The sequence below is a fragment of the Chaetodon trifascialis genome, chromosome 19 (assembly GCF_039877785.1).
Source record: "Chaetodon trifascialis isolate fChaTrf1 chromosome 19, fChaTrf1.hap1, whole genome shotgun sequence".
NCBI classification, from domain to species: Eukaryota; Metazoa; Chordata; class Actinopteri; order Chaetodontiformes; family Chaetodontidae; genus Chaetodon; species Chaetodon trifascialis.
In genome coordinates, this window is record NC_092074.1 from 9,842,069 (window position 1) to 9,866,560 (window position 24,492).

Consider the following 24,492-nt stretch of genomic DNA (forward strand, 5'->3'; position numbering starts at 1 on the left):
AAATCAAAACCTAATGACAACTGGGGGGAGTCACTGTCAATCAAATCGGATCAACCCACACCTAATCCACAACAAACAGTCGTGATGAAGCCGTTCGAGTGTTAAATATAGATTCAAAACCCCCAAAACAACAACTTCTTGCTTCCTTTCTTCAAAATGAGTGTTTCATGTTACAGATGAGATGCAAAGCCACGTTTTCAGGGGCTTTGCTACCAAGATGGGACAGCATTACCAAAAATTTTAGCTGTTAAATAACAATAACTGCTTAGTTGCTATTTGAAGATGTTTAAGTGTGCCACCTGAAATTCGATGTGATCCAACACACACAAAGCATTAGCTGGAATGCTGACCGGCATGGCCATTTGCTCCCACCAGCACCTAACAGCAGGCCAATAATTGAAATATAAGTTAACAATTTAAGATGTTTAAGACTGAAATACTTATTTTTTTATTTGTATGAAATTATTTAATAAATCGAAATTTTTTAGAGGCATTAATTAATTAACCTATAATAATTGAACACTATAAGCGTCTAGGCAGGGTCCAGACAGACAAACCACGATGGGTATGAAATACAAACGCACCCTTTATTGAAATTCTAAGAATTCCGACTGTACCCAAACGCACTATGCGCCATTTCGCATGCGCGCTTCAAAAAAACTGAAGCGCAGACCGGTTCATTAGCTTCTGTTGACGCCATTTGAGCTTTCATTGTGCATTTAATTGCCTCTGATGTTACGCCTGCCACAGGAATTGCACATAGGCGTGTACACATGAAACGGATGTAAGGATTCAGGAGACCTAAGGACCCGACGAAAGGGTTTACGGTCGGGTGTTTCCGACATGTCTAATCATTCATTCAACACGGTCTCCCATGATTAGTGTGACGTAGACACTGTGAGGAGGAGGGTCACTGTTTGATTGTCGAAAGCAGAGCACATGACACCTGCTTACTGAAACTGAATAAAAACCAGTATCTCAGCCTGCATTCAGACTAAGATTTCAGTCCCAGCAAACATATTTTTTCTTTTTTCAAATATATGGCCTCATACAGCTTTGACATACAGCTTCATCAGCTCAGCCATCCATTCATTCCTTCTCTTCATTCACTCGCTGTCTATCAGGGTGACAAAGAGCCAACTAAGCGCACTGAGCCTCCCATTCCAGATTCCAGATCCAAATTCCCAGTGACGTCGTCCTCTGTTTCACCGATCACATTTTCGGTCAAGACACCTGACTGCCATTTCAAGTACTACTTCAGTCACTGCTCAGGCACCTTATTATTACCATATGAAGAGCAAAACAGACAAAAAGTAGCACAAACAAACAATAGTAACGAACTTTGGTAAAACCGATCAGAATTTATTACTGTTATAATACAGTGATTCTAAAATCTAACAGCCTAATCGTTAATCATTGGTTTCACACATTACACTGGGCCACTGCAGCAAAAGCCAAAAAAGTGTAAAGTGGTTCATATAATCTATTTAAACACAGATCTCAATAAATACATGTGTGGTCTGGAGTGTCCACTGATCTTTAAAGCTCAAAGCTACCATTTCACTTTAAAAGTAACCGATTAGACCTGTATTTTTATCATATTCCTATTATTCCCACATCGACCACCAAAAGATGTAAACGTCAGGGCTTTTCTGGCATCAGTGCAAAAGACTGTCCAGAAATGCTGGGACTGTCCTGTGAAGATGTACAGCAGAAGACACATAATAAAAGGCAGGTTGTTAAAGACTGGCTACAGTGGAAGAGCACTTCACAAGGACGTGAGGATCTCACTTCAAAATACTCATTTTCCTATCTCTCTCTGAGGTTTCTGTACATGGGCTGAAAGATGTCCTGAAATAGTCCAAGTTGGCCCAAAGATAGCACTCGAAACAAAACAGTGATGTCACAGTTACCCACAGTCAACCTGTGATGAACTAACAATTAACAGCAATTTTTAACAAGAAGTCACACATTTCCAATGGAGTTTCAGGACCATCTGTGACAAAAGACAGAAAAAGAGATGAATGTATGAATGTTAGACGTGTGTTTGTCACATATAAACAAAGCATTACCATTACACAACTCTTTAGTTTGGCTCTTGTTGGTCAGTGGTTTGATGCAACAGACAACACAAACTCTGTGTTTACCCACAGACATTGAAATCCAGCAGACTCAAAGTTTTCACTGAAGACATCTGCGATATGTTTGTCTGATAGCCTCTGTGGAAATGTGTCCCAGTTCAATAAAATTTACAAACAATCTACAGAAACGTCTGCACTCATGTTGAGAATGCACCATTTTTACAGTCTATATTCAAGAATTTAATTTATTCGCTACATACAGGAAATCACTGGCAGCACACATCACAGGACCAGTCAGCCTTGTCGTCACACTCAGTCTGGCCTCGGACGGACACTCCACAACAAAACCTGTGGAGAGAAAAACAAAATAAACATCAGGACACTACTGAACAGTCAGTCAGCATCAAAGGATCCAACACAGAAAGCTTACAATCAGTTTTAAATGAGAGGTGTGTTTTGTGTCTAATCGTCCAGCCTCACTGACCTCATGCTCTTCTGTTGTCTCCCACAGACTCCAGCGCTGCATCAGCAGATTTAGGAGATGACCCAGCACCGGTCCAGGCCAAAAGACAGAGCTCTTACTGTCTGCTGGCCAGCCTACACCAGTCCTCGCTTCAGCTAAGTTAAACAGAGCAGAGCAAAATCAGTGACGAAAACATATGTACCATACATGCAACCAATATGCAACGGGACGGTTTTGGTTTTCTGAGGGAAACTAAGAAAAAAGGAGCCACACATAAGTGAAGTGGTTCTATGTAGACACGCAGAGACATGCAATGAGGCAGAGTCGAGTCAGCTCCTCCAGCTGTTCTGTGGACACACTGGACAGAGAGTGCAGCATCTGCTCTGCTCACATTTTGAACTGATCTATAAAAAGAGCACTTGTATTGGATTAGAAAATTTAGGCTTGGTAGGTCACCGGGACTGACTGAATGAAGTGGAAACTGTGGGGAAAAGGGACCCAAGCCCGGGCTAGACAGGTTCAGGTCGACTTAAACATCAATAATATCACTCTAATAATTAGCAGTCGTCATAGGAGTCTGATGTGATAATCTGATAGGTTTATTGTGTGTTCCCAAAATGTACACAATAAGCCAAACTGGTCCAGGGAACAGCTGAATCAGGAACAGATACTGTCACTTATACCTATTCTAACTCCTGCTAATGTGGAGCTTCAATCCAAGTTCATTCCTATTAATATTTGCTTTTTTGGCTGACCAAGGCGTTTTTGTTTAACTATCAGTGCTTTCCACCATGCATCACTACGCTCAGAAATTTATTGGACTTTTCATTAACTGAATATACAGTTAATATCATTCTCATCAACCAACATATTCCATTCTCATTAACTGATGTCTTCATGGCAATGGACACACACATTCTTGTTCCACTTGGTTCCTGACATCATTATATTTGAAGGCACACTCACACTTTCAGACTTCTCTCATTCTGTTATCATTATAATCTGCAGGTCACTTAAAGTCACCAAAAATAAAATGCATTTTAACATGATTATACAGAAAATATGTAATTATAATGATAGTAAATGTATACTAAATGTAATCAATATGTTATTGAATACCCATGAGTAAATACAGACTGAACATAGGATAAATATTTCCCACAAAACACTGATTTATATTTTTGATACTGTATATGTTACAGTGTTCATCCATGTCTACCTGCAGCAGATGTGCTGTCCATCACAGGTCATCTTCCAGATGTAGTGTGGTCGTATTCAAAACCTCAGTCTCCTACATCTTTTGCTCTCATGTGGCTCCTCAAGATTCATTGTAAACAGTGATGCGCCTTAGAATCACAGACCTTTCCCCCTACACTCCTCTGTACACACACACACACACACACACACACACACACACACACACACACACACACACACACACACACACAGGGGTAAGAATAATTAGGACATATGAACTCAATTTCTGTTAAATGTACACAGTGATGTCAAAAAATACTTTGACTATTGTGACATAAACACAAATTGGTAGCGTAACTCATGTAGCTGTTAGCTAATATCCACAACATGTCAGAGCACCTAAACTAACTTAAAATATTTAAAAATATATATATTCAAAAAGGTTAGCTAATACTGCTTACGTTATGGTTACGTGTTTCCTGGGGTAAGACCGCATAAACCTGCTAGTTAGCGCCATATTTTACACGTTGAAGCCCGAGGCTACAGTTAACTTTAACTGCTATATTATAGGCTAAATAATTTAACCTCTTTTGTTCTTTAGTTAATCAAATTCATGCGGCCCGACTCGTTTTCCTGCATCTATAAGTCTGTGACTTGACAGTTGTGTAAAGCACATAAAAATGTGGCAAAAAGTGTAAAAGGGCTTCAAAATATCAACGCTATAAACGAACACACGCGCTCACACGCACACACGGATGTATGCACGCAACCTGCACTGAGCATGCGCTCACCCTTTATCGGCTCTTACCCAAGAATGGTGGGCGAAGCGCGCCTCGCCGTCGTAGGTTAGACCGAGTGACTTCGAAAGCTACTCACAAGTTCTTCAGGTTGACCAACATTTCATGGAAGATACTGGTAAGGTCACAAAACGTATGTTTATTCATGAACTTGGAGTAATGTGGGCATACGTGTGGCATTTCAGCAGCCAGCTAACGCTAGCTAACGTTTCTAGCGTTAACGTTACCTTGTGGGATTGCCAACATTAGCCGGCTAGCTAAAGTGGAGTAGCCACCGGTACCGACTATCAACTGGAGATGGAGGGAAATGCTTAGCACGTTGTAATGGCTCTAGTTAGCGTAAGGTGAATTAGATGCAAAGGTTGTCCGGTGATATTACAACGTATAGCCCCAGTTAACCGAAATTTGTATCAAACTTCTTAAATGCGCATATTTGAGATTTTACTCAACGTTACGTTACTAAAATAGCGCTAATATGAAGCTAACGTCAACCTGTGGTCACTTCGGCGCTGCGATAGTGCTCGGCAAATAGATGGGCGTCTAGGCCCAAATGCTGATTGAACTTTGACTATGGAAACGACCCACCGAATGCAACATAGTTTCAAACGACAAACAACGCTATTGCAACTGCTATTTGATATGTTTTAACGGAATACGTAGCTAACGTTAGTTGACCGTTGTTAAATTATCAAGTCACACGTTGTGTTAACACATCACGTGGATACTTTATTTTTAGTAGCTAACACAAGGGTTTAAGCTAAAGCTGGCGGTGGTGTTCTTGTTTGAACAAGGAAGTGTCCCTTCGCACCAGTTGCTGCTTCTACCGGGGTGACCGGTCTGAGTGTAAAGCTAGTAAGCTTAAAGTTCACATTTGAAAATATAATTTTCATCTGCTGCTACTGAAAATATGGCACAGCATTGGTAACGTACCACTTTGATGACGGTGAATTCGGAAACTGTGAAATCGGTTCATCACTTTTCTAGAAAGTTCTGAGGTGATGATCGTCCCAATGGAGTAATGGTAATTTAAGTCCAAGTGGTGAATTTTGGCTCATTGTGAGAGCACTTGTGATCTCAGTATTGTAAATAATTAGCTTTTCCTGTCTAATATTAACACAATGTTCCAAAGAATTATTCCACTAGACTTATATTTTTCATTATTGATTGATTTCAATCTGGCAATAATCTTCTTGCTTAATCAAATGTTTAGTCTATAAAACATTAAACATGTGAAAGAATGATATTTGCAGTTTCCTCAAGCCCACCGTGATGTATTAAATTAGCTCGTTTTGTCTGAGCAACAACACCTAAATATATTAATTTAATTGCATATATGAGGAAGACAATTAGAAAATCCTAATTTTTGAGAGGCTGAAACCAGAGAATATTTGTTAGTTTTGTTTGAAAGATAGCTTTAAAATGATCAATTATCAAAATGGTTTGCAAATTGGTTTTGATGTCAACCAATCACTGCAGCTTTGGTGATTATCCAACCTACTTTTCAACAGGCCTACAACTCTCAGACGACACCATTACTGGAATGCTGGACACTGAGTCCCCTGCCATGGAGAGCAATGGGGATGCCTTCCTTCCTGACCTTCCTGTTCTAGGCCAAGCTGGTGACTGGTCCACGGACCAGACTGCTGCAGGACCACTCACCAACATTTTGCCCGAGGACTCAGATGGGTCCCAGGATGCTCTGGGCCAGCAGCAGCAACAAAACCAGCAGATTAATTCCACGGAGCTGGGATCTGTGGAGAAGGCTGTGGAGCAGTTTCAGCTTGCCAGTGCTCAGCTCTTTCAAGAGGAGCAGCCACCACTTCCACCACAGCCCACAGAAGAGGCGGAACAGCCATCAGAACACAAAACAGAGCCTGGGGAGTTTCAGCAAGACGGCGAGGAAATGAGTGTAGAGCCAGAGGCTGCTGTACAGCATGAGAGTCAAGGTAATGAAAATAGTTGTTGCTGTGTATCTAAATTAAGCTTTAGGATGGGACATAGCTAGACAGACAATCATTGCTTGACCATTGACTGACCAAACAAAATTACATTCAAATATTTCCTCTAAAAGCAACTGCATAAGTTTGAACCATGATGTCCATGAGTGGGCAATGCATTACTATAAGACACATACGTATAGTATTTCAACATAAACATGTTTTTGAAAAGATCTACATAACTACACATTACAAAATATACATATGAAATAACATCGTATACCATGTTTTTGAAGTATTTGCTCGTATGCGCTTGACCCACATTTAGTTTTCAATCAATGAAAGTGATGTTGTAGAGATTCCAATTTGTGCTGGTCCATGTGCCCTGGATGATTTCAATGTCCTGAACAAACAGGAGAGATTCCAGCCACATACCCTATTTTCCCCAATTTTTTTGTGTCCCAGTGGCTAATGGGGACAACAATTTTTGAAATTGGTCCAGTATTGTGTGAGAGCTTTGCAGTCAGCAGACACGGAACAGACAGCAATGTAACCCCTCTGGACGTTTGCAGACCAGTAGTGTACGTCCACTAAAAGTCTGAAGGCCTCACATTGTGTTAATGTTATTATTAGCGTTTGACAAAATTATGGAAAGGATTTTTATCAACATAAAAGACACTTAATTCAAATGTGATAAAGACAAAACTCTCCGAATTCTTGTCGGTTCATTTTTTCACTGTTCCAACAATCATCACCACCTCTTTGAAGTTGGTTTGAAGTTTTGAAATAAATTCTTAATTCACACGCTAAGAAGAGGAGCGAGAGAGACATTTAGATATTTAGGTCTCCTCTTAAAACCATGTTATAGCTTTTGTTATGCTTTGACTGTGATATATTTCTTTAAAAAAAAATTACTTAACACAATTTTATATGCGTTTACATCTTCTCTCCTCATGATTCCAGATGAGACTAAGGTACCACAGGTGGCGGAGGATGGCATGGAGCTGGAAGAACCATCCAAAGACACAACAGAAGAATCCACAGTTCCCCCAGAACCAGAGCTGCCCAGTGAGTTTGAAAAACTCTTTAATGGGTGTGAGGAGAACCCAGATGACTTCAATGGTTGGGTCTACCTGCTACAGTATGTGGAGCAAGAGGTAAGAGAAAACATGCAGATTATTCAGATATGTGAAGACACGGTCAGTTAGGGTTTTACCAAAACTGAACTGAAGGAGGTCAGACATTTACATCATGATCTCATTGAACTTCAAAGTAACTGGATTATTATAATAAAGGGAAATAGTGACATGAAATCTTTTTGCTGTTTCCTCTTCCTCTGCAGAATGTCCTTACAGCTGTGAGAAAGGCATTTGATGTTTTCTTTCTACGTTATCCTTACTGCTATGGCTACTGGAAGAAGTATGCTGATATTGAGAAAAAGCACGGCAATGTACAGGTTGCAGAAGAGGTAAATATCCATACCCTTTGAACAGACACATTTGTTGCTTTTTTTTGTCTTGGTTTTCTACCTTTTACTTTCTAAATATTTGGCTGGTCAACAGCTGGGCTGTCTGGCCATGTCCCTTTCATGTATCCCCTTATCTTATTAGTACACTGACTCAAGACCGTGTAACCCTTAGAGACTGCGTACAGCAACTGTTTTTGCATTAAGGTAGAAGGGCTAAGAGAGAGCCAATTTTCTGAATAAAGTAAAATTGCTCCAGCCATTGACCGGCTTATGTTTGATGTTTCCTAAGGTGTACAGAAGAGGCTTGCAGGCTATCCCTCTCAGTGTGGACTTGTGGCTGCACTACTTGACCTACATTAAAGAGAACTCAGACCCAAGTGACCCAGAGACTGAGGGACGCATTCGAGCGTGAGTGAAACTCTTTCTTTGTAGTATTTATTGCTACAACTGCATTTGTAACAGCATAAACTGTTTCCAGCTAAAATCTTCTTCTGTGTACGTGGTTCAATTTAATCAAATATTTGATCATTTATGCTAATGGGTGCTACAAAAAGTTGCATAAGATTCACAATCTTTTCTACCTTTAGTGCGTACAACCATGCAGTGATTGCGGCAGGCACAGACTTTCGCTCTGACCGTCTGTGGGAGTCCTTCGTTAACTGGGAGACAGAACAGCAGAAGCTGGCCAACGTCACCGCCATCTATGACCGCATCTTGGGCATCCCAACCCAGCTGTATTCCCAGCACTTCCAGAGGTAGGAGAGTGCGTCTGGTTCTATCAGCTCCTCAGTTATATGCCAGATACAACTTCTCTGTAGTTGACAAAAGTAAAGTAAATGTAACATACATATGAAACCTTTTATTTTTTTTTTAGTTAAATATTGTTTTGCTGTTTTTAATCTGTCCAGCTTCAAGGATCATGTGCAGAACAACAACCCCAAACACTTCTTGTCAGAGGAGGAGTTTGTTCAGCTGAGGCTCGAGCTCTCTAAAGCCAGCCTCGTCGCAATGGTCTGCGAAGGTGAAGAGACGCCTGTTGCACAGGAGGAGCTACCACCTGGTACAGAGGATCTTTCGGATCCTGCTAAGGTAAAAACTCTCATCCAAATCTGCAGCAGAGACACATTTCCAAAAGTACTGCTTGCAGGGGTTAGCAGGAGCCTGCCTGTTCTCCATGATGACATGGAAAGAAAGCTTTGTTCAGGTTTGAAGAGGTGTCTTTATGTCAGCAGCCAAGCCAATGAATGCCAGGGTGGATTCAAGCTGGCATCCAGTCAGAGACTCGCCCTAAAACTAAAGGGATCAAAGGATCAACCGTGGCCCATTGACCCCAGCACCTGCACCCAGTGGCTGATATGCAGGGTGCATACATACCTCCCTCCTCCTCTTATATCTGGCAAGCTCATGGTGATGTAAATCCTTGGCTGCAGGACTAGCAGTTTTGACATGAAGTGGAGAATGTCATATGGTAATGGTTACAAGAGGGCATTGACCATGTGTTTTTCTGTTTTGTGTGTCTTTATGTAGAGGGTGACAGAGATTGAAAATATGCGCCACAAGGTGATCGAGGCTCGACAGGAAGTGTTCAACCACAACGAACAAGAAGTCAGCAAGCGCTGGGCCTTCGAGGAAGGGGTATGTGTCTTCTTTTCTCCACATCTATGTAAATTGTTGGAAATATACAGTGTTTTCTTCTATATTCTTTGACATTATAAAACAACATTTCTTCATGTCTTTTTAGATTAAGAGGCCATACTTCCACGTCAAAGCCTTAGAGAAGACCCAGCTGAACAACTGGAAGGAGTACCTGGACTTTGAAATTGAAAATGGGACTCCGGAGCGCGTGGTCGTTCTTTTTGAGCGATGCCTCATCGCTTGCGCTCTCTACGAAGAGTTCTGGACCAAGGTAATGTGACCTTTGACCTCTCTCTCACTCCCGCTACTTCCCTGCACTTCCCCATCCACGATGTTATCACATCGACACAGTAAATCGTCCTGCACTCTCTTTGCGTGTAACGTTGATATGTGACTGTATCTGTTGTATTAGGGGATGGCCAGCTTGCCACACAAGATTTGACTGCAGCATTTGCCAACTACTACGTTGCATCTTCTTCGTCTCCCACTACCTTACAGAAACTTATCTAATTGGTTCCATGAAGGTGCTGATGGGTTTACACAGAAAATTTCTAAAAACGATCTTGTCAATGAAGAAATTCACTGTTTCTGTCAACTGAAAATTTAGGTTTAAAATGTGTTGTCTCTCTTGCCTTTCTCTTTCTCCTCTTTTCTTTTTCTCTATTCTCTCCTGCATTTCTTCCAACTCGCTTTCTCTTTTTCACTCTGAAGTATGCAAAATATCTAGAGGGCTACAGCATTGACGGTGTCAGACATGTCTACAAGAAAGCGTGTACCATCCATCTGCCCAAGAAACCAGCCATCCACCTGCTGTGGGCAGCATTTGAGGAGCAACAAGGTGAGTGACACTAGAACCAATATGCAAATTGAATATAGTCAAGTTCCCCAGGAGATTATTAGAGGAACTGTTATGAGATGACCTCACTATGTATATAGTGATCCAAACTTTGCCATACTGACAGTATTTTGCTTTTCTTTGTCCAGGCAATGTCGAAGAGGCTCGTGGCATCCTGAAGTCCCTAGAGGCATCGGTCTCAGGTCTGGCCATGGTGCGCCTTCGGAGGGTCAGTCTTGAGCGTCGCCATGGTAACATGGAGGAAGCGGAGGCCCTGTTAAGGGAGGCCATGGAGTCTGCGAAGAATGCTACTGAGATGTCGTTCTATGCCATGAAGCTGGCCAGGCAGCAGATGAAGGTGCTGAGAAGTCTGAGCAAGGCCAAGAAGGTGCTGCTGGATGCTATTGAAAAGGATGAGGTGAGAGCTTGTTGATGACCGACAGACATACAGAATTTGAAGAGTTAGGAAGCACTAGTAATACCCTCATAGCAGTAAAAATAATTCATTTATGTGGCTTATTTATTCATTTACGAACACATGAACACCTCTAATATGGACAGGTATTCAGTTTGGATACCATATCACATTTGACTATTTTCTTCTTTTATTTGGAACTTGCATATAAACGTGTGTTGTGTATGTAGATACGAATGTAATGCTGCAGGTGGTACGTGTCTATGATCTGGGGAAGAGGAGCCAACTTCGTTTGATTTACAAGCTGCAACTGATAAATTGTACTTATTTTGCCTTTCTGTGTGTAATTAGAAATGAATTGTACCACGTTCCACTGTGACTATACTGCACTAGTTGTGACATACGCCCTGATATCTTTGTGGCTTATCAGACAAATCCGAAACTCTATCTAAACCTGCTTGAGCTGGAATACAATGGAGACGTGATGCAGAACGAGGCTGAGATTTTGGCTTGTTTCGACCGAGCCCTGAAGAGCCCGATGCCCCTTGAATCCCGCGTCCTCTTCTGCCAGCGCAAGGTTGAGTTCCTGGAAGACTTTGGCAGTGACATCAATGTGTGAGTTTTTTGTTACTTTTAGAAACAGAAGTGGAATAACATTAATAAGTCTGTCATGTTTGATGTTGAATAATTGCCATTCTTTTACATCTTTTAGGCTTGTGGCTGCATATGAGGAACACCAGAAACTACAGAAAGAAAGCGAACCCACAAAGAGGAAAGCCGAGAACGGGTATGACAGGTGGATAGTGGAACAGGGCTTGGGTCACATCAACACATCATTTTCATGAGCAACTTTCCTGTCAAGTAGTAAACATTGTTATATAGTTATTCATTGTATCACAAATGTGTGTTTGATGCTAGCTAAATTTCCTCTTTAAAAGTTACTAACATAATGTAGGCATTACAGCACACAACACTCAACTCAATGATGATGTAACCAGCAATGGATTTTACTAACTTGAAACTATTCATCTCCAGCTCTCAAGAACCTGATGCCAAGAGACAACGCGTGGATGACGGTTCTGCGGCTGCAGCAAATGCACTGACAGACGTGCAGGCCAACAACTCTGCATACAACTATAACTGGTACCAGGTGGGTCTCAGATCTGAGCAGCTGAACACAACAGATTATTTTATTTACTATTTTAGTTTCACTTCATGTCACACCAAGCATGTATGGACATTTACTATGCCTATCTTTGAGTAATCAAAACAGGCTGACAAAAATATATCAAAGTTAAACTCCTGGAAATGTTGGAAATGTCAGTAATCAGATTAACTTTCTTTCTTTTTACTCTTTCCCTCCTTAGCAACAATACAGCGGATGGGGACAAAACTCCTGGGGTCAGTACAATCAATATGGCCAATATAGCCAGTACTACCCTCCTCCTCCAACATGATGTACAAAATCCTGACATGAAGATGGAGACTCAGAGGAAAGCATCCTTTCTGACCTGCCTAGATCCCCAAACAGGACTGCTCAACAGGATGTCATGGAGATTTCAATCCAACCACAGATGCTGATTTATTCCTTGTTTGTGGTTTAAAGTGCGCTAATCCCTTAGATTACACTTTGTAGCCATTGTTTGGAATATAATACACTTGGCCCTCCATGGCAGTCATGTTGATTAGTCATGTTGTTAAAAAAAAAGCATTAATTGCTACATTCATCTCCAACACTGGCTAATTCTTTTAGGAGGGTTCTTTAATGCATGTTATTTGTGAAGGCAGATTTATTTTTCCGTGTGATAAAGGCTTATTAATTTTTAGATTGGATGACTTAGTTTGGTCTCTTTCTTTGTGTTGAAGATTTGAACTTATAAAGGAGGCATTCGTTAATGTACCTCAGAGTTGTGTTTCTTCTTCCCAAAATGAAAGATTTTTAATATTTCATGGTTATGTTTCCATAATGAAAATGAAGAGTTCCTCCTTTTTTTTAATTTTGACTTGATTTCATAATAAAGAGGTTGATATCCTAAAGTATCCTGTGTTTATTTTGTCACCATATTCATTTTGAAGTGGCTCAAAAGATCTGATGAGCGGTTTGGAGGCATTGCACAAAAAATCCTTCAATCAAGTGTGTGCTTTTACAGAAATATTCTTTTCCATGTTCAGTATAAAGTACAAATGATCAACTAATACATGATGTAACATATTTAGCTTGTATTGAACAGAGGGTTCAATAACCCTAACCCCAACCCTATTGTGAAATATAAAAAACTGACAGTTTGATATTTACCGGTGAGTCACGTGAAGAAAAAAAAAATCTATAGTTCAGCTTATAAACAGGCCCATAAACCTGGGCCTGCCCTACCCTAACCCAGTTGATCATAATGTCCTAGTTGGGCAAGATTTAATGGTTGTTCCGTGACTTTTCACAGCTTCAACTGACTTTGTATCGTTTCAATGCAATTTACTGAGTTATTGTGGATTTAATAATGGAAAAAACAATTATTGATCCATCGAGTAATTTAAGATGGTTTACCGTTCAAAGCAGGATGGGCGTGGCCACGACGTCCAACAAGTCTGACGTAAGTCCACACATGCGCAGTGTCGGCCTTTAAACAGCCCTTTCTATGCTTAGCGTTGAACGACTAGCATCAAACGAGGTAAGGCCTGTGCAAATTTAGTGAAAAACCCTAAATATGTAAAACCCTGGCAGATTTTTGTACGCTAATATAGCACCTATACAAAAATCTATCACACGTAACACTTTATTTTGAACAGTTATGCTATATTTCATGTGTTTTTAAGTGACTTTAAGAAACGCGTGTCCCATGTGGCTAAGTACGCTAGCATAGCTTTAGCAAGATAAGAGAGAAGTGTGTTCAGCGTCAGGCGCGTCGCTTTGCACTGCTTCTCATCAATTTTAACTTGCCAGTTTAACTACAGTGTCTACTTTATCATTGTGTTTTCACGTTTGACTCATCTAACAATCTCGGACACAAACATAGCGTGGCGGGATTGGTAGCCGGTCTCTGCTGTCACAGATACATCCGACGACACAAGATAATTTCCGCAATTGTAATGTTGATAATAACTCAAGCCACTCGGCCTTTTCATATTTTCTTCCAGCATCAAGATGCAGCTCTTCTTGCGCGCCCAGAACACTCACACCCTTGAGGTGACCGGACAGGAGACTGTTGGACAGATCAAGGTAAAATATCTATAAGTTGGTGAGACTGCACCAGACCTTTCAGAGACTTCAGAGTACTCATTATCTGACTGCAGTGGTTTCAGTGATCTCTGTGAACCCTTGTAATGGTTTCTCATGGAAAGGGCTCTAATAAAAACGCTTATTGTTTGGTGTCTGTTAGGCCCATGTCCAGGGTCTGGAGGGTCTCCTGGTTGAGGATCAGGTGCTGTTGCTTGCTGGATGCCCACTGGAGGATGATGCCTCCCTGGCATCCTGCGGTGTCTCAGAGCACTGCACCCTGGAGGTAGCTGGCAGGCTTCTGGGAGGTCAGTACACAAATGCAGCATGCAGGTTTTTAGTAAGCAATGTAAACTTTAAGAGTTGGGCACCCATCCACCAAAGACACGGTAAACGAGCTGGCCTTCTGACACTTTGGGCATAAGTCAAAAGCTCATTTTTCCTGTTTATTACAAAGATATAATAATGACAGTACGTGACAGATTTGTTTTGTCTGGGCGCGCTGCTGCCTGTGTAAGACCAGCCATGATACCCAAACCAGCACAACCACTGTGGCACAAGCCATTGTATGTAAGATCATCGACTTGGATGAATACACAAATTGCTAAATGTTTTCAGTAGTTAGTAGTAGTTTTCATGTTAGTTTTGAATTGTGGGCACATTACAGTGCCTGAAAACTGCACATGCTTTAGTTTGTCTGGGAAATAACCCACTTAACACTTTCTCCCTCTTCAGGTAAGGTTCACGGCTCTCTGGCTCGTGCCGGAAAAGTGAGAGGACAGACACCCAAGGTAAGATGTTACGTTTTTCCCTGCACCTCGTGTTCTAGTAAAATTTATGTATGAAGATGACTTGTACGTGTTGTTTTAGATGTGCTATTTTTTAAGATGCATACATTAAAACACATACTGCATCATGATCTTGGAGAAATAACAGATGCATCTCCCTGTCACATCGTCAAGGTTGACAAGCAGGAGAAGAAGAAAAAGAAGACTGGCCGCGCTAAGCGTCGCATCCAGTACAACAGGCGCTTTGTGAACGTGGTGCCCACCTTCGGAAAGAAGAAGGGACCCAACGCCAACTCCTAAGCGCGTCAGTACCCACAAGGAGAAACACGGTCACCGCCCATGTTTTTACCGAGTCAGATATTCTCCTGTTATACAGAATAAAAATTTGCTTGGACAAAAGAGAACTGTTGTGGTGTATTCTCCAATCAAAGTGGTGTCTTTTAGCAAACTGGGGTTGCACGGTTTTGTCACAAAAACTGTTAAATTTAAATCTCTTACCCTGTTTAAAATACATTTTTAATCACACTTTAAAGCTGAGCACATCAGTGATAACTGATCTGCTCAATTTTGACATCCTACCTATGTGTACTTATAAAATTATTGGTCCCTATTTAAATGAAAACAGTGACTAAATGAATTCTTTTAGTCTCTGAAACAGGTTTATTCATTTACATTGTACATGCAAAAAACCAAAACAAAATACAGAATAAGGTTTCAGGGTATCTCATATGTACATTATTGACAGGCCAACACAACATTCTGATAACTGGTCGCTGTTTCTTGTAACGTGATTAGAAATGAGACAAACTAGAAACAGAACAGTGCAGTCCAAATGCCATTTTAACTTGTATTTCGACAGCAACCCTGATGAGGATTTATCCCCCTCTCCATCTTTGAAAAGTAGTGCATGCTGGCCAACATTTGTCGGTTAATCCACAGACACCAGCTCAACCTCAAAAATCAGCTTTGCGTTGGGTGGAATTCTGGTAGAGCTGGAGTTCAGGAAATGACAGCAGTAAGTTCAAATGTGCACAGTAAATAAATGAAGCATACCGACACTCCAGAGGAGTCTCAACCCTGACCTTCGACCTGCTGTGCATGCAGGGAAATTGGAAAAATCCTCTAGCTACAATGAACTGAGTATAAACATGTATTTGCATGACCTGCACAAATTCAGCCAAAGAAAAGGATACTTGGACTCGGGGACACCCTTCTTTCCGTAGGCCCACTCTGGTTCAATCTCAACTCGAGCTGTTTCACCCTTGCTCATTGTCAGAAGGGCCTCATCCCACTGTGAAAATTAAGGATTACTAGTGATGGCGTGCAGCAGAGAAAAATGTCATATTGAGGAACTGACAGGAATTGGGATGCACAGAAGGGAAAAACAAAAACACTGGTTTCACTTACGCCTCTGATGACTCTGCCCAGGCCAACTTTGAAGCTTAATGGTTTAGTTTGCTTCTTCTTTCTTGCCGCTGCAGGAAAAACAAAACTGATGGTTTAAACCTGAAGACAGAATCTTCATCACAGGAAACTGATTTCATCTGTATCTAGAACCATGAAGGAAGTACATTTATGTATTTTGGGTATGTGTCATACTTGTGGGAATATTGGTGTCAAACACGGTTCCATCCTCCAAACTTCCAGTATACCAGCAGCTCACAGTATCGCCTTTCTTTGGAAAGTTAGTCTTGTCACCTTTCTTGAGCACTGACTTGACGTACTTGGGTGGACCCTTTGAAAAGCAACACAGGAGCATTGTTTGAATAGTTGGTGCATGTGCAGAGCAAAGATGGAGAATTAACATCTCCTAAAGTCAACATCCTGGACCAATACCTCGTCAACAACCTCTGTCTTGACTTCTTTGGGCTTCTCTTCAATTTTGACAGCTTTAACCTGCTCGGTCACTTCCTCTACTGGTTCTGTACTTTTAAACCTCTGCAGATGACAATTAAAGCATGAATCACACATTCATTGTTGAAGGAGCTTGCGGGTGAAGTCAAGCAGTTTACAGATGCAGTGTCACTGTGCACAATATCAAGTGTCATTATGGCCACTTACTTTGCTTTCAAAGAGCTGGTTGTAGGCAACAATCAGCTGTTCTTTCTTTGCTGTTTTGGCAACATTTTTGATGTTTCCCAGCAGCTTGTGCTCATTGAGGAACTGTGGGGGGAAATTCAATCAGAGAGAGAAAGTCAGCAGATGATTATCTTTATTTAACCATCATCTTTGTAACATCGCTCCTGCGCAAATCATTGAGGTTTTCGTCATATATAAAATCCCGGTAGACAGTAAATGTATCTCTTCAAGGTCTGATGAAACATCAAGCCGTGGTTTATATCTGAATTGTGCATCACTCTTTTGTACAAATGCTGCTCTGTATCGTTGTATAGTGCCGAGCTGGATGCTCAAACACAGCAGCCCTGCTAATGAGGCGTCTCTTAGCTAACCACGCAGCATGCTGCAGTTCAAAGTGAGCGTTAACACTTTAACCCACAAATATTCAACGTAAAACCACAAACGGACTACAGCCGTGCAACATACCGAATGGGCCGCATTGTCCTGAATGAACTTTATAAGGTCTTTTTTGGGCAAATCATCACTTTTGAGCTGCTCATCGCTCCACTCCCGTGCTGGTTCAGCCGCCATTTTGAGAGGCGAACTGCTGAACTTTGACCCCCGTGGCGTCTTTGAAAAACCGCTTGCAATTTTTGTTTTGTTCTGAACAAATATTATACATTTATTTGACGGCATGAACTGCCGGGTGATATTCTTGAGAATTTAGTAAGATTTTATTTTTAAAGTGCACTGACTTAAAAAAAAAAAAAAAAAAAAAAAAAAAAATCAACACCAGAAACAATAAATGCTGAATCAGTCCTTCATCTCTAAATTCAGAAGAAATGACCACATTATAGAACCTAACTATTGAAGTGAGCCTGTAGTTACAATTAAGAAGTAATCAGTATTAGAGAAAGTTACATCTATCTAACGTGTTTCCTGCCACCTAGTGGACACATAAATATAACATGTCAGTGGAGGGCGTTACAACCAACTGTGGTCCATGAACAAGATAAGATATTCCTTAATTAGTCCCACAGTGGGAAAATTTCAGTAAAAAGACATTAAATATCAAACAAGCAATATAAACAATATAAACAAGGAATATTGAAAAATATGAACAATAGGTACTGATATTGCACATTGGATGATAGTACTCCTGACTGGAGTATTGATATTGAACATTGGAGTAATAATACACCTAATTGAAAGATTGATATCTTGCATCTTAAGTTGAAATTCACCTGAGCTAAATATTTTCACAGTATAAGTGAACACAGTTGATGTGTATTATAATGCAGTCAGTTTGAAAGTCTTGGTGAGTGTGTGGTCTACTGGGAGCACTGCTGGTTGTAAAGTCTGACTGCTGCAGGAAGAAAGGACCAGCGATAGTGTTCCTTCACACACTTTGGGTGAGGCAGTCTGTCGCTGAAGGAGCTCTCCAGTGCTGTTAAAGAGTCCTGCAGGGGGTGGGAGTCGTTCTCGATCATAGATGACAGCTTAGCCATCATCCTCCTCTCTCCTCCTCACCTCCACTGAGTCGAGGGGGCATCCCAGGACAGAGCTGGTCTTCTTGATCAGTTTGTCAAGTCTCTTCCCATCAGCTGTCGAGATGCTGCTCCCCCAGCAGACCACTCCATAAAAGATGGCTGATGCCACCACAGTGTCATAAAAGGTCTTCAGGAGTGCCCGCTGGAATAAAGAAGATATAGACAGAGAAAGTACAAGTCACAAATCAAAAGACTTCACAGTTGTCTTCATCACCTGTCACGAGTGACCGAAGTGTAGCTCAATTCAATATTCCTTTATTCGTCCCTCGAGGGGAAATTCCAGCTCAGGGAGCTTTGCGTAATCCATCCATCCATCCATCCATCCATTATCTATACCGCCTATCCCTTTCGGGGTTGCGGGGGGCTGGAGCCTATCCCAGCTACAATGGGCGAGAGGCGGGGTACACCCTGAACCGGTCGCCAGCCGATTGCAGGGCCACATGCAAGGACAAACAAACATTCACACTAGCTTTGCGTAATATAAGTCAAAGTTAAAAAACAAAAAAAAAAAAGTACATAAAACAGCTTCTATTTCCATCTTTTCCCATGACTGTATATATTTATTTATTTTTTTGCATCACTTGGTGACATTTCCAGCACTTCCTCCTGTCACCTCTTTGCGCTTGCTTACGCTTCCTCATTTCCTTTGTGCAAAACTTCCATGTGTTGTGTAGCATTTGCATACATGTGAGATCTGAATCAAGCTGCTCAATACAGACCTGCAGTGAGAAGAGAGCCGGGGGTGGTGAAAGCCTTCCCTCTGTACGATGGAGGAGAAGGCGCTTCAGTCGTCTGCTGACTCAGGTCTACTGCTTAGTTGCTGCATTCATGAGGGGACTTTAACGGTGGCATTTCCAGTGAAGACAATTGGAGAAATTGACGACGTTTCATCTCAAGTGGCTGTACACCTGAGCATAAACAACCAGGGGGAATGGCTCCTTGAATTTCTTAGGGATTGTAAATGCTGTGTCTCTAATGGAAGAATAAATCCCGGCAATGACACTTTTACATCCATACCAAGAGGAAAGGCTGTGGACTATATAATAACCTCCAATGATCATCTGAACACTTGCATTGACTTTGAGCTTTTGGACAGAGGCACATCAGGACCACATCACATTCCTCAGAAGTTGAAAGGCCTCTGGACTAAGCAAAAGTGGAGAAGGCGTCCATTATAGAAGGCATCCCAAATGACGCTTTAAAACCTCATCAAGTCTTTTCAAGGCATGCTCTAAATATGACATAATCCTGTCAGCATAGTTCATTATTGAACCTGGTCCAATATAATGGAAGTATGACCCCAGAATATCCCTCAATTAACCTACAGGGGCATCAGCCTTCTTATTAGAGCTTAGAAATTGTCTTCTAATGTACTGAACAACAGGCTCAGACAGTATTTAGAAGTGACACAGTGTCTTGTTGATGAGCAGAATGGATTTAGAAAGAAACAAGCTGTATCAAATATATCCGTGCCTTCAATATCGACTGTTAGGACTAGAACTGACAAAGGCAAACCCTCCTCAAAAAGGTGTTTGACTGGATTAAAAGAGATTCGCCTTTAAACCTATGGTGGATGGTGCATTTTATGAAGCAGACCTTGCCTAGCTGAGATCCTCTCTCCAGTTTCTTTTTGCAATATTTGTGAATAACTTGACTCTGCAGATAAGGGCTTAAAAGAATCTGAATTGTAGAAACTGTGCAGAATGGAGCTACATGGTGTTCTCTGGAGGTTCATAGATTTAGAGGATAGAGTAAATAAGCAGTTTAAGTGGAGTCAATCACACATGGGCAAAAGAGCTTTGCTCAGTTACTGAGGAGGATGTGCTTTATATCCACAGGAAGAGCTTGTTAACTCTACTGAAAGTAAGCTGTTATTGAAGTTTGTCCACAAACAGGTTTAACATATCTTGTCAAAGCCTAAATTAAGGACATTTGTGCATGTGGAACAGATGTTTGGCCCTGAATCATGTGTCACAAAGGTGTTCAGTTGCACAGTTGAGATCTGGTATTCTTCCTCTGACCATTGAGGATGGTCTGTTCAGAAGTTTTGAGTGAGTTCATTGCATTTTGTATCTTTTGTACAAATTAGGATGATTTAAAAGTTATTTTTTTGAAGCAACTGCTGACAAAAACCCTGAAATATTCTGGTGAACAGAAGAGCAAAATTGGAATGGCTGTTTAATTTTGATGTGTTAAGTTTGCTCAGTTTGTCTCAAAAAGACAGTTTTTTAATTAATATTTATTCTTACTTCTCCAGTATGTGTAGTCTATGTTTGTTTTTGTCCGTGATCAACGATGGTCTGAAGGTTTGACTGTGAAAGATGCTCACGCTGCTCACGCTGCTCACGCTGCTCACGCTGCTCACGCTGCTCACGCTGCTCACGCTGCTCACGCTGCTCACGCTGCTCACGCTGCTCACGCTGCTCTTGTCTCTGACTTCCTCTGTTGTCTGTAAATGCATACTCATGCATACTCCTGGCTCGTAGGATTTATGGTTATTTGTGGGCCCATGTGTGTTGTGTAGGAATTAGATGACTTACTAATCCCAGGAATCGGTCTATGAATTGGACACGTTTTTGTGGCCCTTTCTTCCTAAGGTGAGGGAGAGGACAGGGGGACATGCAATGAGGGAAACAGGATGAAGGGGGTAATGTAGGGTGAAATTCACTGTGCCTGAGCAGTTTATGGTACAGCATAAAAACCTAAAAAGGATCAGTGTGACTCTCACATGGTCATTGTTAGGGGGAATGATTTACCAACACAAAGCGCATGTGACAACCAGTTGTCCTTTTGTTGCCGGACAGTATAAAAGTCAAGACATTGTGGAGATCTGCAGAGGACACTCTGCATGAGTCTTCCCTCCATGCTGCATGTATTAAAGAGACCTGATTCATCACACCGAGTCTGTAATTCTTCTGAGAATTAGCAACTCTCAACGATCAACAGGGAGAATTTCCCTCACAGTTGATCACAGTTATATACGTCACACACCGATGAGAATTTCCTCTATTCATGAGAGTATACTTATCTGGTGTGTACAGATCAGCTGTGTTAGGTTCATTATCTAACAACTCCACCTTATTTGGGCGGTGAATGCAAAACTTCCTTCACCTGTCTGTCACTACTGGAACAGTAGTCTTCTTTTCAACCTACAATCCAATAATCATCACCTGCACCACAAACACTTTGGCACCACCTTCTGGACTAACTCCTGCTTCCTCTTCTGTATTTTTGGAAAGTTGACGTCACTTATATCCACACAGTTGTGAAGCTGCTACCCCTGCATCCACCCATGACTGAATAATGAAGCTGCTCAAATTTCACCCCATGAATTTCTTTCACTGATGGGACATTTTCAAGATATAGGCTTTTTTTGTTTTCCACATTTTTTTTAGAAAGTAGACATCCTTGGTCAGCTCACTGTGAAGTGAACATGTAACGTCTTTGAGAGATGAAATTATTTTAATCAAAGCTTTTATAGATATTAAAACCAATGTCGTTCAAACATTTAGATTTAATTGTTACTCTGCTTACTGCAAGCAGTCTGATTACACAACCCACTGACACATGTTGTGCTCTCAGAGTATATCTTGCTGTATGTTTCCCTGCCAGTTATTGTACATGAGGAGTTACACGCAGGCAGGTAACTACAGTGAGATCCTCATATTTTCTGTCAGTTTGCAGCCTCCTGCTGCCTCTCACAGTTATCATGTCAGCCTCATCTTTGTTGCATCATCTGGCCTCTCTGTCTGTGTCCCGCCGTTCTACTGGAAATCTTCGATTCTCGCACGAACCGTGAGAGCTCCAACATCAAGAGAAAAGCCGTGTCTCATCACTGACTTTGCCTGCTTCTATTCATCCATAACCTTGAAAAGCAGTGAGGTGATGATTTGCCATCACTTAGCGGTGTTACAGGGGCATGCAGGGTTTTTCTCTACCTTGTTGGCTATGAAGCAACAGCGGTGACTCCTGCTGAGAGGCTCACGAGGAAGAGGAGAGGGCTAATTGTCTCTTTAGAGGACATCCAGGTCTCATTTACACTCCTGTGATGCCTGTGAAAGAAAAGTAGTGAAAAAAGCACAAACTGTGGAGGCTTCAGAAGAACTGGAATCACTTTATAACTCTCTGCTTGATACAAAATGACTGAATAAAATGTGCCTCCTATTGTGATGTGATGTTTTCTCTGTGACATGTTGCCTGTATCTACCTGATACGCATCTGTGTATAGACCAAGTGTGAATTTTTAGCTATCACTTGGCCAGTGGGCCTACTTAAAATCTTTCTTTCTCTTTCCTTTTTCCCTTATCTCTGTCTCTTTCTTTCATTCTGATGCCGCCAGCGTAATGTTTGCTTTTGCATTTTGGAGTGATGAGCGCGCCTCTCTGTGTTTAGGAGTGTCTGGATGAAACTTGCTTCACAGAAAGTTTCAGGGGAAGAGAAAAGGCGATTGAGGATCATGTCTAGTGTATCGTGTTGTGACGAAATATTTCTAAGGAATGCAAAGCTGAGGAGCTTAAATGAGCTCACATATCAAGTGAGGGAAGAATTCAATTTGATGCAGCCCCTGAGAGCTCTTCACATCTACAGGTTACACAAACAAGTGATACACATTCTCTAAGATGTGCTTCTCGGCACGGAGCCGGCAAACAACATAATCCTCAAATAGTGTTTGCAGAGCTATGTCCTCAGTTACACTCAATTCAAGCACAAGCACTGTCTGTCAAGCCATTTTTGAGCAGCCTTTATGTTGGCATGTAGTGGCTAACTCTCAGGCAATGTACTATATACAGTACAAGCAGGGTGCTGTAAAATTAGACAGGAAGGAATAAGTATGGGTGAATTTATAGTTAATGTTTTATTGGAGTTAACCTTGATTTCGATCACCAAGAGGCATTTTTCAAAGCAGATATTTTGGCAAGTCATAGCAGCAAAAGCATGAGTGTAATTAATAACACTAATTAGCTTAAATGGAACAGAGCAATCATTAATGTTATTGGTGACAGTCATGCTTTATTTCCTATTAAGTCAACAATGTCTTAGGGGGAAAATGTATATTAAGCAATTAAGTATTTGTGGTAAAGTTGATATTAGATATTAGTTTGACTTTCTCTGCTGTGAGCTGACATTTAGTTCCCATGATTACAGCCAGATGTCTTACAGTGTTCCACCAAAGATCTAAATCACTGTATGCATGGAGCAATACTGGCAAACTCTGACATCTTAATGGAACTGCTATTAGTTGATTATGACTAAAAGTATCTATCTATCTATCTATCTATCTATCTATCTATCTATCTATCTATCTATCTATCTATCTATCTATCTATCTATCTATCTATCTATCTATCTATCTATCTATCTATCTATCTATCTATCTATCTATCTATCTATCTATCTATCTATCTATCTAATTTAGGTCACTGCAGTTCTATTTGGCTGCAGTTGCAGCCTTTGACCTCAAGGGGGTAGTATGTACATATTGTTGATATGGATGAAGCAGCTTTCTGTTCCACACCGACGAAAAGATTGATATTTTCAATATATGAGGTTTACAATGAGGCTTGACAGGAGGGAAAATGGCCTTGTTGAAGAGCGCAACAATAATAAATACCACAAACAGTGTGAATAAATAACAGGTGCATGGTTTGTAACACTGCTATGCCAGTAATTCACTGTCTGGATGCATAGTGCATAGTGTTAATTCAATGTTTATGGTTAGAACGCCCAGTGTGCATCTGTTTTATGCATGTGCAAAAAGTAGTAGGAGTCAGCCTGTATGTGCAACCATTAATTTGCTGGTTTTCTTTGAGATATTCAGTGAAAGACAGCTTAATTGTACGTTGTAACTGCACCCGCATGAAGTGACATAAGTGTTTCTTTTCAGTTTCTACACATCTACTGTAGAGCTCGTTCTAGCATGAATTAAATCAATATGCTTTTTTTAATGTTGTTTACCAGTGAAAATAGTGTAAGAATAGGAGGAAATACTGAACATGGCCATCATGTCTCTCTTTTTTGAATCCTCCGATGCTTTTCAAATATATTAATTTGCAGGCC

At 41.1% G+C, this 24,492-nt stretch overlaps 3 protein-coding genes and 1 long non-coding RNA gene across 5 annotated transcripts; 2 read left to right on the forward strand and 2 right to left on the reverse strand.

Moving 5' to 3' along the window:
• Positions 1-1,791: 1,791 nt before the first annotated feature.
• Positions 1,792-3,845, reverse strand: LOC139347889 (uncharacterized). Its single transcript, XR_011603355.1, has 3 exons — positions 3,764-3,845; positions 2,566-2,693; positions 1,792-2,429 (listed from the first exon to the last, which is right to left on the reverse strand). It is a non-coding gene; the product is annotated as an uncharacterized lncRNA (long non-coding RNA).
• A 673-nt stretch (positions 3,846-4,518) lies between these two features.
• Positions 4,519-12,867, forward strand: prpf39 (PRP39 pre-mRNA processing factor 39 homolog (yeast)). 2 transcript variants are annotated; one of them, XM_070987013.1, is made up of 15 exons: positions 4,519-4,656; positions 6,047-6,484; positions 7,439-7,632; positions 7,818-7,943; positions 8,233-8,351; positions 8,531-8,698; positions 8,852-9,032; positions 9,471-9,578; positions 9,685-9,849; positions 10,290-10,416; positions 10,563-10,831; positions 11,259-11,443; positions 11,541-11,624; positions 11,864-11,978; positions 12,196-12,867. In XM_070987013.1, exons 1-15 carry the CDS (start codon positions 4,644-4,646, stop codon positions 12,283-12,285), a joined length of 2,382 nt encoding a protein of 793 aa, XP_070843114.1. In that variant the 5' UTR covers positions 4,519-4,643; the 3' UTR covers positions 12,286-12,867. The 2 variants fall into 2 exon arrangements, with proteins under 2 accessions (XP_070843114.1, XP_070843115.1); XM_070987014.1 differs by having other exon boundaries at positions 11,541-11,615; positions 12,196-12,863.
• Positions 12,868-13,425: 558 nt separating this feature from the next.
• On the forward strand, positions 13,426-15,231 carry faua (FAU ubiquitin like and ribosomal protein S30 fusion a). Its single transcript, XM_070987016.1, has 5 exons — positions 13,426-13,494; positions 13,961-14,042; positions 14,203-14,347; positions 14,775-14,830; positions 15,002-15,231. The coding sequence occupies exons 2-5, from the start codon at positions 13,968-13,970 to the stop codon at positions 15,125-15,127; spliced, it is 402 nt and encodes a 133-aa protein (XP_070843117.1). The 5' UTR covers positions 13,426-13,494; positions 13,961-13,967; the 3' UTR covers positions 15,128-15,231.
• A 233-nt stretch (positions 15,232-15,464) lies between these two features.
• Positions 15,465-17,502, reverse strand: fkbp3 (FKBP prolyl isomerase 3). Its single transcript, XM_070987015.1, has 7 exons — positions 17,372-17,502; positions 16,889-16,990; positions 16,664-16,765; positions 16,427-16,562; positions 16,235-16,302; positions 16,021-16,118; positions 15,465-15,810 (listed from the first exon to the last, which is right to left on the reverse strand). The coding sequence occupies exons 1-7, from the start codon at positions 17,474-17,476 to the stop codon at positions 15,756-15,758; spliced, it is 666 nt and encodes a 221-aa protein (XP_070843116.1). The 5' UTR covers positions 17,477-17,502; the 3' UTR covers positions 15,465-15,755.
• Between the last annotated feature and the right edge of the window lie 6,990 nt (positions 17,503-24,492).

Coding starts and splice junctions, on each gene's coding strand:
- prpf39 (XM_070987013.1), top strand. Junction 6,485..7,438: donor TGTACAGCATGAGAGTCAAG/GTAATGAAAATA, acceptor TCATGATTCCAG/ATGAGACTAAGGTACCACAG. Junction 10,417..10,562: donor AGCATTTGAGGAGCAACAAG/GTGAGTGACACT, acceptor TTCTTTGTCCAG/GCAATGTCGAAGAGGCTCGT.
- faua (XM_070987016.1), top strand. CDS start 13,968: ATGCAGCTCTTCTTGCGCGCCCAGAACACTCACACCCTTGAGGTGACC. Junction 14,348..14,774: donor AGCTGGCAGGCTTCTGGGAG/GTCAGTACACAA, acceptor CTCCCTCTTCAG/GTAAGGTTCACGGCTCTCTG. Junction 14,831..15,001: donor TGAGAGGACAGACACCCAAG/GTAAGATGTTAC, acceptor CACATCGTCAAG/GTTGACAAGCAGGAGAAGAA.
- fkbp3 (XM_070987015.1), bottom strand. CDS start 17,476: ATGGCGGCTGAACCAGCACGGGAGTGGAGCGATGAGCAGCTCAAAAGT. Junction 16,303..16,426: donor TGACACCAATATTCCCACAA/GTATGACACATA, acceptor TTTTTCCTGCAG/CGGCAAGAAAGAAGAAGCAA. Junction 16,119..16,234: donor TGGGCAGAGTCATCAGAGGC/GTAAGTGAAACC, acceptor TAATTTTCACAG/TGGGATGAGGCCCTTCTGAC.